Source organism: Helianthus annuus, chromosome 10 (genome assembly GCF_002127325.2).
Source record: "Helianthus annuus cultivar XRQ/B chromosome 10, HanXRQr2.0-SUNRISE, whole genome shotgun sequence".
NCBI classification, from domain to species: domain Eukaryota; kingdom Viridiplantae; phylum Streptophyta; class Magnoliopsida; order Asterales; family Asteraceae; genus Helianthus; species Helianthus annuus.
Window position 1 is genome coordinate 21,444,399 of NC_035442.2, and position 13,985 is coordinate 21,458,383.

At 39.9% G+C, this 13,985-nt stretch overlaps 1 protein-coding gene across 1 annotated transcript; it reads right to left on the reverse strand.

The window, feature by feature from the left end:
- Positions 1-13,316: 13,316 nt before the first annotated feature.
- On the reverse strand, positions 13,317-13,724 carry LOC110880755. Its single transcript, XM_022129212.1, has one exon. It carries the CDS (start codon positions 13,722-13,724, stop codon positions 13,317-13,319), a length of 408 nt encoding a protein of 135 aa, XP_021984904.1.
- Between the last annotated feature and the right edge of the window lie 261 nt (positions 13,725-13,985).

Genomic DNA, 13,985 nt, shown 5'->3' on the forward strand with positions numbered 1-13,985 from the left:
CACATCATTTATCTTCTCTTTCGGCTTAAACACCTGCTTAGCCGTTTTCTTTTCAAAACCGATTCCTTTGTTTTTAAAGTTGTTTTTCTTGTTATGACCATTACCATCCCCAACTTTCTTTCCCGAACTTGTTGGACGTGATGTCACAAACGACTTTTTAGGTTTCGAAAAGAATTCATTGTTATTAACCTCGTTAATGTTCATTTCAACCAGTTTAAACACTTTTTCTACATTCTCGATTTTCACATTCTGAAGTGGATACTCGTAATCGGAATAAAGTTTGTCTGTTCCAATCATGGTGTATACCACCATAATCGGATCGTCATTCGCACTCTTTTCGATTTCGGTATGTATTGATCTAAGAAATTCCCTTCATCTTCAGAATCACTAACAACCTTCTCAGATTGAGCCTTTTCAGATTTCTCACTTTCCTCATCCAACACCTGATCAACAACAGTTTTGATAACCTGAGATTCGTTGTTGGTATCGGATGCAGAAAATGTGACATCTATGGTCTCAGGCAACTCATGTTCTATTGATCTCAGTTTGAGATTCAAAGCCGCTTCCACCCCATCTGGATATTTCTGTGTGTAATGATTCCACATTGGGGGTGGAACACTCTTAAAGACTGGTGCCGTATGTGGCTGTTGGGGGACAATCTGATCAAGAACGTACGATGAAGCCACATAACTCATTAACTTTTTATCAATCCGATCGTTTTCAATTTTAACCAATTTGAGTTCTTTCTTAAGCGATGTGATCGTGTCTAAATGAAAATTGACTTCATTTTGTTTATCAAATAGTGTTGCTTTAGCCAATTTTGTAGCTTTATCGTTTTCAACACTTTCTTTTTGAATCATCTTGATTGACCTGGCGAGAGTATCGTACGCCTCTTTAACTTGGCCAAGGTCAAACTTAATCATATCAGTGTGGTGTTTCAATTCCTGATACTTAGTGTCTTTTTCAAGACACTCCGTGCATGGTTCTAAACACTGTTTGCACGGTGTTTCAGGGATTGAAACAACCTTTTCAACAACTTGCTCTACACAATCAGTTTTACCGACATTGTCTGACTCAGACTCAGATATTTTGACATATTTGATCTCCTGAACTCCAGATTCCTCTCGTTTGACAGACACACTACTGACAGACTTTGACTCCTCGGATTCTGAGTCTACCTCTTTGAGTTTTCCCATTAGAGCTTTGTCAGCTATGTCTTTCAAAGCTTCTCCAGTCATCTCTTTTTGACACATCGATCAATTCTTCAACGACTTCTTTCTTCTCTTCAAACCTTGGGCATGTTCCGGTCCTTGGTTCTTCAAAATAACCTGCAAAAGATTCAAAAATGTTAGGAGGCAATACAGATTTCATTAAACTTCCCAAAACCTCCTGCTCAGACTGATAATAATACACTTCAGCAGCTATCTCTTCAATATTGACCGCATTTTCACCAGAAACCTCTTCAACAACTACAGAAACATCTTCAGTAACTGTTTCTGGTTCAGACACCATCTCAGAAATTTCAACAACTTCTGCCATCATTGCCTGTCCGTCGCTACCGGGGATATATTTATCCCAGCTGAAGCCTGCATCAACCTTTTCATCGTCTTGATTCACGATCAGTGCTTTTTCCGGTTTATTCTCAATCTGTGGCCTCTGAACAGTTTGCTGTTGATTTGGTCGGTGATAGATCGCTTGTCTATAGTAGTCGTTGGTGAACGGGTTTTGATGATTGTTAACTTCACGGTTAGGACATTCTCGTTTGAAGTGACCGCGTTCTTTACATTTAAAGCATGTAACTTTCGACTTATCAAACCCTAACTTTTGATCGGGGCCTGATAGACTGTTTCGGCCTGTAATTTCCATGAAGCGTTGAGCCCTACGCACCAAACTCGCCATACACCACGTGATGTCAATTAATTCAAGCTCTTCGGGATCGATTTGGTCGTAATCCTCCTTCGTCATGTCAGGATTATCGATCCTCCCTGCGACTAAACCCTCATAAGCCTCAAGAATGGAAGCGAGCATTGCTATGTGCTGTTTTGCGGCTGTTTCCGTGATCTCGTTTCCATTCTTTATGTTTACCGCAATATTGCACTGAACCCCAGAAACGTACGCCTGATGATTTGATCCAGTTGAACTTTGAGGAGAAGGCTGTTCCTGAGCTTTGACATTTGGTTCGAAGTTCGCGAATGGTGAAGAATTGCCGGATTGCGGAGTGTTTGAAGGAACACTTGAAGTGTTATCAGCAATGAACCCTGTCTGTATTTTTGGGCTTTGATTGGTTGAAACTGTAGGGTTGCCTTTGTAATACAACGACACATCTTGCTGCACACTTGCTGAGTTCATTTTCTTGATTTTCAGCAATTCCAGCTCGTGAGCTTCGATCTTCTCGATGAATGAGCTGAGGTTGAGATTCACAAAATCAGAATTATTCTTCAACATCATTAGATACGTGCCCCACTCATCATACGGAAGTGCATCACACAGCTTGTCAATCCATTCTTCATTCGTCTTTGTAATTTCCAAACGCTTCATTTCAACCACTAGATGACAGTATCGTTCGATTAACTGCTTTGTTGTCTCGCCTTTAATTCCAGTAAAAATATCAAATTCCTTCTTGATTAAGGCCTTCTTGCTTTTAATCATCGAAACACTGCCTTGGAATTTCAGCTTCAAAGCTTGCCATATCGACTGAGAATTATCTTCATGTTGTAGTAAAACGAGAATATCCTCTTTGATGGCCTGTTGCAGAATGCTCACCATCTTCTTTTCAGCCTTGAAGTCAATCTGTTCAGATTCTGTCAAACTCCCGATGCCCTTTTCCAATCCCATACCGTTAACTGGTGGTACATACTTCGCCTCTATTTTCATCCAACACTCGAAGTGATTGGCTTGCTGATGCGTGTCAGTGTGTATATGTTTTTAATATATAATTAAGCCCTTTTTACACTTTTAGCCAAGTTTTAAATTTATAAAACACGATATTCACTAACACTAAACACACATATGGGCAAGTGCACCCATCGTGGACGTAGTATAGTGTTGGTAAGATACCGAGGTCGTCCAAGGACACAAGAGCTTTTAATACCGGTTTATCCTCAACGTCTAATCAAGTCAAAAAGTTAGAAAAATGTTTTAAACTAAGAAAAATAAAAACTAACTAAATGCTGAAAATAAAAATAAAATAAAACAGATAGACAAGATGAATCACTTGGATCCGACACGTGTATTAGTATAACCTTTGATTATTTTCGCACTTTTGCACATGTTTAAGAGATTATCTTAGTTATTGTAGTAGGCCCCTCTTTTGAAGGCGACGTTACCCTCAACCCAGTAGTTTGAGTCAGCAAGGATACAATCCTAAAGGGTCGGATTATTGAAAGATAATGAATTAAGTTATTAATGCAAATTATGGTAGGCCCCGCTTTTGGCGGTGACGTTACCCTCGGCTAAGTAGTCTGAGTCAGCAGGGATACAGTCCTAAATAACCGGGTTATAGTATTAATAGTAGTTAACTTATGAGGGGGTCAAAGAGTTTGGATCCCCGCCATCCAATACCTATGGGCATTGAAGGAGATCCTACTAAATTTGACCCAGGTCCCAAGCAGGACCTCTAAACGCTGAACAAGGGCAAGACCCTTACCAAACCGTTCCCTTAACCCCCGACCAGGTAGCCAACATACCTCCATATAGACCGTGGAGATATGAATGGTGAAAATCTTTTATTTTATATAGACAGTAAAATAATGCCAAGACACCACGGACAAACGATAAGGAAAGATCACCTTCAACATAAGTAACTAGTTATTAAAGTCATTAATACAAAACCAAATAAAAAGTGCAAAAGATTAAAAATAAAAAGTATTATACTAAACACTTGTCTTCACCAAGTGATGTAAGAGACTTAGGCAAACATGGCCTTGATTGTCAAGAACTCTTACGATCAATCTTGGATCCCGAGACGACTCACACACTCTACGATGGACAATGGATGATGGTGGTGGATGATGGTGTTATGGTGGTGGTGGGTGGTGGATGAAGTGTGAGAGAGGTGGTGTGCCAAGGGATGAGAGAGAATGAAGCCAAGCTCCTCTATTTATAGACTGAACAGAAGGCTGGGCACGGCCCCGTGCTCGCTGGACACGGCCCCGTGCCCGCCTGACACTCTCTCTCCTCATTAATTGTAATTGCGAATTACAATTAATGCGCCTGCTATACTTTCACCACGCCCCCGTGCTCGCTGGACACGGCCCCGTGGTGGGCAATGGAAGCTTCTACTGGTTTGTCTTTTCTGCTGCTTCCTGGGCACGCCCCCGTGTTCGCTGGACACGGGGCGTGTTCAGACTCTGTTTCTTCTCCTTTGCCTTGGGAGGTGCCGTTGAGGGTCCGGGCATTCCACTTTTGTTCCTTTTTCTTGTATTTATGGTAGAATTAGCTGTCTTTTTGCTTCTTTTGTGATTTTGAGCTCATTTCATCCTGAAAATACAAAAGGAAGACAAAAACACTCTTTTTCCAACATTAGTACTAAAAAAGGGTTAGTTTTATGCCTTAATTGATGTGATTTATATGTTGCATTTTACACACATCAAATACCCCCACACTTGAACTTTTGCTTGTCCTCAAGCAAAACTCTTTAAATGTGGCTTACACTCCCAAATGGAATAGGTAGAAGAGAAGTTTTTTTAGCTTGTCCTAGAGTGTCGGGAATCCAAGGTTTTTATAGGCTTTATTTTTATTTATTTACAATCCTATTCGTTATGATTTATTTTGAACTTTTCATAAGATAAATTACTTATTTGGGCATAGCATGCCTTATTAAAATTCTATTTATATACAAGTTCACATACCTCACGGGAGATCACTCAACACTCGGCCGAAGGTGTATATTTTAGTGAATCACTCGAGAGCGGCACGGAACTTACGTCTTCCATAGGCTTGCCAAGCAATCAATCCTCCTCCTTTTTAACTTTTTACCTTTGTAAATATCAAGAGGACTTTTTGGGTGAAGGCTTGGGTTTAAAGGTGGGTGGTTGGTTAGTGGTTAGTAAAAAGGGCGAAAATCGTAACAAGCGTCGGTTTTCGTGAAGTACCTTATTTTTAATGACTTTTTATTTTTGAAGTATTTCTCCAAACAAGCTTTTTATAGCTTTTGTTTGTTTTTGACTTCATCATCATATTTTTTTTTTTAATTTTTTTTTTATTTTTATTTATTTTTTTTCCGTCACATAAAAAGGCGATTTTTACGAAAAAGCGAACTTGTTACTAAAAAAAATAAATAAAAAGGTTTTTGGTGGGTAAAAAGGGTTTTGGGGGAATGAAATGAAAGGTTTAGGCTCAAAGGGGCTATCTAGGGGGATTTTGGGTAGGTAAAAAAAAATAAAAAATAATGGTTTTGAAAAAAAAAATGGTTAGTCCTAATGCCTCCATCATTTACTTACTTGGGTTTAAGTTGGTAAGGACCGGGAATGTATCGTCGTGGCAAGTTCTAGATTTGTAAGGACCGAGCGGCTATTCACACAAGAAACGAAAATGAGCATTTAATCTAAATATGTGTATTTTTATGCTCAATAAAGGCTCAAAACTCACTTTTGTGGGAATGGGTTTTTAATGTGACCAAGCATATATAATCGAATTTTAAACTAGACTTGTTATGTCGTTTCATAATTTTCTTATGTTGGTTCCTTTTTTATCACGACGCTATCGGTTGTAAACTTGTAAAAATATAACCTTTTTAGAACTTGTTATTCCCAACTTAAACTAAGACAAGTAAATAAATAAAAAAAAAGTTTTTGAAAAAATTTGGGGTGTTTAGCGGTTCCAATAGAGTTTTGTGTAAGGCTTGTGTTTAGGATTTTGCAAAATTTCAAGGTTTTAGCATCCCCCCCACACTTAAATTACACATTGTCCTCAATGTGTCCAAAAATAATATTTTTGGTTGATTAGAATGTATAAAAGTGTGTTAAAAAGCAAAGATTTATGTTACTGGCATCCTGGACACGGCCCCGTGTTCACCGGGCACGGCCCCGTGGTCAAGTGCCAGTAACAAAAATTACAGAATTGAAACAGAAGCCTGGACACGGGGGCGTGTCCGCTGAACACGGCCCGTGTCCAGTTACCTGAACTGGGTGATTTTTCTGCAGGGGCTCAGCACGGGGCCGTGTTGGTTGGGCACGGCCCGTGTTGAGCCTTCTGTGATGGAGATTTTTGTCGGGTTGCTCTGTTCTTCGTGCATGGTTCCATTTTTCTCGTTCCCTTTTTTCATCCATTACCACCATGAGTGTGTTTTATTCTCAAAACAACCATCAATCATAAAAACCATCATAACATTGCAAATCATAGAGAGACATTACATAAAAATTACATAGATATTAAACTTATGGAGTTCTAGCCCTATGTTTTATTTTAATTTAGCAAAATTTCCAAGAAGATACTAGTCTTGGTTAGATAAGGCTTTGTAGAACTCCTCCTTTCGGGTGCGGTTCTCCTCATATGTCGGCAAGCCACTCCTCTACCTCCCTTGGAAGGAGAAAAGAGGGCTCGTTTGCATTGGTTTGAGGAGTTTCAACTTCCGCTGGAACTTCTTGTGGGTTTTCCATAGGAGGTTCTGCGGGAAAGTCTCCCCACCCGGTAGGGTTGTTAACACCGAGTGCCAAGTTCCAGTCTTGTTGTGGAAGGACTGGTTCCATAGGGGGTGCTACCAAAATGTTTAACCTTTGGTGCAAAAGGTTAATCTCTTGGAAGCTGCTTTCAAGTCCCATTGTAAGATCATTAATACGGTCAATGAGGACCTCCTCTACTGACGTCATTTCGTCGAGAGCTTCCCTTAGCGCTATCACGTAGTGCACAAGTGTAGCTTCAACGGAGGGCCTCCTTCCCCTTCGGCTGTTCGAGGAATGAACGGATGATGTTTCGCTGTTTTCACTCGCCATTCTACGAAAAATAAACCAAAAGCAGTTTATATGACGAAACAGTTTCTGGACACGGCCCCGTGCTCATTGAGCACGGCCCCGTGTTCATCTTTCTGCAGAATTTTGAATCTTGGGTTTTTAAGTTATTTTCTGAGTTTATGCAAGCTTTTTGACAGTAAATAACTTTAAACAATGTTACATAACATGTTTTTACCAAGATTCTATGATCAAAACTCATTGTTCCCTACCACAAAGATTGAAAATTCAAACTTTTCATGGTAGTTCTTGAAGAAAGATGAAGAAGAAGGAAATGTCTAGAAGAGGAAAGGACAAGATGGGTTGTTGGAAACTTCTTTTAGACTTACCTAGGATTGTTTGAGAGAAGATTCCTTCAAATCTCTGTCCCCAAGTTGGTCCAAATGTGCAGGATTTTTGGCTGCATTTATAGAAAACGACAGCCTGCTGGACACGGCCCCGTGTCCGCTGGACACGGCCCCGTGTGCAGATGAAATTCTGACACAGTTTGTCCGTATTCTGACGTTCTGATCAGAGGGGAATCTTTTGGTGGACACGGGGGCGTGTTGGCCGGGCACAGCCCCGTGTCGGAAAGCTGTCTTATGAAGTTTTGTCTTTACTAAGGAGCTAATCTATATCGGGTGGCTCTTGACTTGTTGGAACAACCCCAAAGTGCCTAAGATACCTTAATTGTCCTATACTAAGGCGAGAACGCAAGAGGTTGTCTGTGAGGGTAATTCCTATTTTCATTCTAGGTGGACAAGTCCAACCCTTTCCCGGGCTCACGTTAAAGAAGGTGTATGCCGAATCGCTCAGGTCTATGTATGCATCGAACGAAGTCGATGGGGAGTCCTTCACGGCACAATCGACACAGGGACGACTATCGTCCGCGTCTTTTCTAGGTAAGAAGGTATTTTCGGGAGCAACGAGGTTGTCGGAATGCGGTTCCAACACTTCCTCATGGTCATCATCTTGGGATGGATCTAAAAAATCCTTCCTGAGTTCTTTTGACCAATTGAGAAGTAGTTCTTCTAGTTGAAATAGCTCGTCAAGGAGCATTTCTCCTAGAATATCTGGCTGGGCGCATTCGAGGGAGAAATAGTGCTTATTTTTACTTTCGCCCCTCTTAAGGTTACAAGGAATCGGTGGGTCTATATAGTGGGGCCTATAAGTGAGGAAAAAACATTTTAATTCCTCATGTTCGCCTCCACATATTCGACACCACAAACCATAAGAGTGCCGAAAGTAAAAAGAATTACTATCACTCATGTTTGTGTCAGAAATTACCAACCGCCGGGATCTAACGGTTCTGTTTTCAGCAACTGAATCTTGGGCACGGGGGCGTGTTCAGTGGACACGGCCCCGTGTTCAGCCTACTGTCTGACTTAAAACAGGATTGCCAGTTCCAATGATTGAGCACGGGGCGTGTTCAGCAGGCACGGCCCCGTGTTGAGCTCTGCAGAAGCTAAAAATCTAAGAAAAAATCCTAAAAAATTAAAGAAAAATAAAAATATGATTAGGCCGTTGATTCCTAACTTTCTTAAAATCCTTGTGTCCCCGGCAACGGCGCCAAAAACTTGATGCGTGTCAGTGTGTATATGTTTTTAATATATAATTAAGCCCTTTTTACACTTTTAGCCAAGTTTTAAATTTATAAAACACGATATTCACTAACACTAAACACACATATGGGCAAGTGCACCCATCGTGGACGTAGTATAGTGTTGGTAAGATACCGAGGTCGTCCAAGGACACAAGAGCTTTTAATACCGGTTTATCCTCAACGTCTAATCAAGTCAAAAAGTTAGAAAAATGTTTTAAACTAAGAAAAATAAAAACTAACTAAATGCTGAAAATAAAAATAAAATAAAACAGATAGACAAGATGAATCACTTGGATCCGACACGTGTATTAGTATAACCTTTGATTATTTTCGCACTTTTGCACATGTTTAAGAGATTATCTTAGTTATTGTAGTAGGCCCCTCTTTTGAAGGCGACGTTACCCTCAACCCAGTAGTTTGAGTCAGCAAGGATACAATCCTAAAGGGTCGGATTATTGAAAGATAATGAATTAAGTTATTAATGCAAATTATGGTAGGCCCCGCTTTTGGCGGTGACGTTACCCTCGGCTAAGTAGTCTGAGTCAGCAGGGATACAGTCCTAAATAACCGGGTTATAGTATTAATAGTAGTTAACTTATGAGGGGGTCAAAGAGTTTGGATCCCCGCCATCCAATACCTATGGGCATTGAAGGAGATCCTACTAAATTTGACCCAGGTCCCAAGCAGGACCTCTAAACGCTGAACAAGGGCAAGACCCTTACCAAACCGTTCCCTTAACCCCCGACCAGGTAGCCAACATACCTCCATATAGACCGTGGAGATATGAATGGTGAAAATCTTTTATTTTATATAGACAGTAAAATAATGCCAAGACACCACGGACAAACGATAAGGAAAGATCACCTTCAACATAAGTAACTAGTTATTAAAGTCATTAATACAAAACCAAATAAAAAGTGCAAAAGATTAAAAATAAAAAGTATTATACTAAACACTTGTCTTCACCAAGTGATGTAAGAGACTTAGGCAAACATGGCCTTGATTGTCAAGAACTCTTACGATCAATCTTGGATCCCGAGACGACTCACACACTCTACGATGGACAATGGATGATGGTGGTGGATGATGGTGTTATGGTGGTGGTGGGTGGTGGATGAAGTGTGAGAGAGGTGGTGTGCCAAGGGATGAGAGAGAATGAAGCCAAGCTCCTCTATTTATAGGCTGAACAGAAGGCTGGGCACGGCCCCGTGCTCGCTGGACACGGCCCCGTGCCCGCCTGACACTCTCTCTCCTCATTAATTGTAATTGCGAATTACAATTAATGCGCCTGCTGTACTTTCACCACGCCCCCGTGCTCGCTGGACACGGCCCCGTGGTGGGCAATGGAAGCTTCTACTGGTTTGTCTTTTCTGCTGCTTCCTGGGCATGCCCCCGTGTTCGCTGGACACGGGGCGTGTTCAGACTCTGTTTCTTCTCCTTTGCCTTGGGAGGTGCCGTTGAGGGTCCGGGCATTCCACTTTTGTTCCTTTTTCTTGTATTTATGGTAGAATTAGCTGTCTTTTTGCTTCTTTTGTGATTTTTAGCTCATTTCATCCTGAAAATACAAAAGGAAGACAAAAACACTCTTTTTCCAACATTAGTACTAAAAAAGGGTTAGTTTTATGCCTTAATTGATGTGATTTATATGTTGCATTTTACACACATCACTTGCACCCAGTTTTTGAAACGTCCTGACCAACCCGCATATTCATCCAAACTCATAAGCTTCGAAGGCTTTTGCATCGTCCCTAACTCGTTCTCCATGTTAACGTTCTGAACTATACTCGCCGGACTCTGCGTAGCCATCAAACCGCTTCCCGCAAACAAGTTATAAAAATCTTGATGTTCCATTTTTAGCGACAAATTTACAAAAATGTTTAACTTTTTGATTAACAAGTTGTTTTATCGAAAAACTTTTAACACAGACTGAGTTTCCAACACTCGATCACGTACGAAATGGACTAAACGCTCAAAACATGATTTTTACACAAAAACATGTCGTAAAAGCGAAATCAGATTCTAAGTGTACTTATGAGCGAAACCCCTCAATGCTCACAAAAGCGAACCTAATAAAGACCAAATGAGTGAAATCAAGTAATGTCTATATGAGCGAAACCCCAAGAGCGAAACCCCTAGAGCGAAACCCCAAATATGACACTATGAGCGAAACCCTAAGAGCGAAACCCAAGAGCGAAACCTCAAAAATGACTCTATGAGCGAAACCCTAAGAGAGAAACCCCTTATTTCGCTTATGCCGTATGAGCGAAATCACTCCAATACCATATGAGCGAAACCTATTCATGAGCCATTTTAGGTCACTTTTAAGCTGATTTTAGGTCTGAAAATCTCAAGGGTTTGTTATTAGACAATTTTACACTATGTGTTCAAATTTCAGTCCATTTTGTTCGTCGGAAAGTCCAGAAACTCAAAATGTGATAGAAAAAGGCTTTGATTCGGGTAAACTAGCTCACAACTGGCTCTGATACCAATTGTAGGACCGTTATTGACAGTCGTGTGAGTCAATTAGAGCTAGCAACTACCGAAAATGCAGCGGAAATACAAAATTGGCGTGAATCAAAGCAGAAATGGAGTAGAAACAGAAGTAATTCACTTTAAAACAGTTTTCTCATTCAATCTTCACAAAATACACGAGCAGCAGTTCGGCTACACGGGAGACATGAACGTACAAAATGAGAAAACAGAACCACTATATATAGGGGACAGGGTTTCGCTTATATGACATGTCCATATGAGCGAAATCTAAGACCCAGTTTATAATGCTAGATTTAAAAGCGTAAGACCTTGCATTTTATACCAAATTTGGAGTTTGCAAAAACTTTCAAACTTGAAAACCATAACTAGACAATACATTAACGTGTTGATCCTACAATATCATATACAAGACAGAAACCACAATTGTTTACATAGTTTTAAAAACAAAAGATCAAGTGCAGAAGCGTTTGTTTGAGTGTTCGGTTCGGATACTTATGCTTGATCATCATTCTTCTACTAGAATACCTGAAAAACTGAACATTTTTAGACAAATGTTAGTATTAAGGTCTTTGAACAATAATATAATTAAAACGGTGTTTGAAGACCAATTAACGTAACCAAGAATAATGAAATTCTGTTTTTGGAACTGGGTGCTACCGTAACTTTCGGTAGTCACCGTAAGTTACGGTGGCTCCTGGAAATTTGTAACCTGCCGTAAGGCACGAGGATCCTACCGTAGCAATTTGTTTGCTACCGTAAGTTACGGTATCACCGTAACTTACGGTAGACACTGTACATGTTTTCTTGCTTTGTTGTTGTTGTCATTCTATTCCCATTTTGCAGCAATTTAATCTTGAACATGATTATCACCTAACCAAGGTTAGGATACTCATGTTCTGATTATTACCCGCTATCATGTTTCGCTTTCCCCATGAGGGGTCGCTTACGCAATAATCTACATATTTAAAACCAAGGCTTCGTGTTTGTCAACTACGCTACTTGACATGTTTACCAATTCAGAACCTTAACTCTTGTATTAGGAGTTAAGTTTCTCAACTAGCTTAGCGTGTCCGCTACCCGGCTTACGCTTGGTTTATAACCATTCGTCATGTTTACTCTCAAACTCGTTTTGACCCGTTTGGATGCCGGAATTTGGGCACCAATCAAGGTATTTCAAAAATCCTTTTCCCATCGCATGTTTTGACCCGTTTTTACTTGTTTGAGACGCAGAGTCACTTTCGTGACATATTGGTCTATCTTGTTTACCATGCTTTAAATTACGACAATAAAACATATAAATAATCTTAATGTAACGAAACGGTAATTTCGTACCTCTAGAGCACGCCTTTCCCCCGTGAATTCCCTCCGGCTTGTCCGCTTACAACTTGTTTAGAACTCTTTTCATGATCATAATCACATCATTATAAGCCATGACCAAATCTGCATTTTCCTCCTATTCTAACATTTAAATCCTCACTTAGGCATTTCAACGAACACCTTACGGGTCAGATTTTTCTACAATCATTACTAAGTTCATGACTTGCAATTTAACATCTAATTTCACTTTAATTAAGCAAATTGTACACATTTAAACATTCAAATTACTGAATTTCCTCATACAATTCAGCTTTTCACTAGATTAAAAATTCATAATCCTAGTGTTTGTCTAGTCTTTACAATATCATTAATCACCTACAATGGTGATTGTAATTTCTTCAAGTATCATGCAATGATTATCACAAACAATCATCTAGGGTTTAACCCTAAACAACATATTACTTCAAGATTCATTCATGCATAACATATCTAGGTTCAATTTCAGTTATTCACCATTAACCTAGAATTCATGGTGAATCAAAATATCAAAATTATACATACCTTTTGATCCCTATGACGAGGTGATCACTAATTTGTGTTTAGAATTCGATTTGAAACGGATTTGAGGCTTCAATTTAGTAGATTTTGGTGTGAAGCTAGGGTTTGGGGAATCCCTTGTTCGCCCCTCTTCTCTTGATCGACCAGACACACCAATTTTGGTGTGTTTGGTTTGGTTTTGTTACAATTAGTAACTATCTTTCAATTTTGACAAGTTTAAACCCTTAACTATGATTTTCCCTTAAGTTTAGGTGTTTTAACCATATTATGAATTATTTCAAGACTTGAATTTAACTAGGTTAAGTTCCTAGTTGGTAAATTCTTGTTTGTTATTTCTTTAGAATTTTAATATAAGGATTTATAATTTTCGGGGTGTTACAAGTCCACCCCCTTAAAAGGGTTTCGTCCCCGAAACCGAATTACATACCAAATAAAGTAGGGTATAGCCGTTGCATTTCTTCTTCGGATTCCCATGTGGTATCAGCACCCTTCTTGTGTTCCCATTTGACTCTTACTTGATTGATCTCTTTATTTCTTAAGGTTTTCACCTTGCGATCTAAAATCGCAATAGGTCTTACCACATAGTTTAATCTGTCATCCACCTCAATATCATCGTAGTGGACATAAGTCGTCTCATCTGCTAGACATTTCCGAAGATGTGACACATGAAAAGTGCTATGAATTCCGCTTAATTCTTCCGGTAGCTCAAGACGGTAAGCTACCTTTCCTACTCGTTCAACAATCGTAAATGGCCTGATAAATCTTGGGCTCAACTTCCCTTTCTTTCTGAACCGGATAACCCCTTTCCATGGGGACACCTTGAGCATAACTTTGTCACCGACTTGAAATTCAATTGGCCTTCTTCGTTTATCAGCATACGACTTTTGTCAGTCTTGAGCTGTTTTTAGGTGAGTTCGGACCATGTCGATTTTCTCGTTCGTAGCTCGGATTATATCCGTGGGTGCTAACCCACGTGGACCCACTTCTCCCCAACATACTGGGGTTCGCCATTTTCTTCCATATAACATTTCGTACGGGGCCATTCTAATACTCGCGTGATAGCTGTTGTTATATGAAAATTCGACTAA

Excerpts from the sequence above, each read along its gene's own strand:
- LOC110880755 (XM_022129212.1), bottom strand. The coding sequence starts at position 13,724 with ATGCTCAAGGTGTCCCCATGGAAAGGGGTTATCCGGTTCAGAAAGAAA.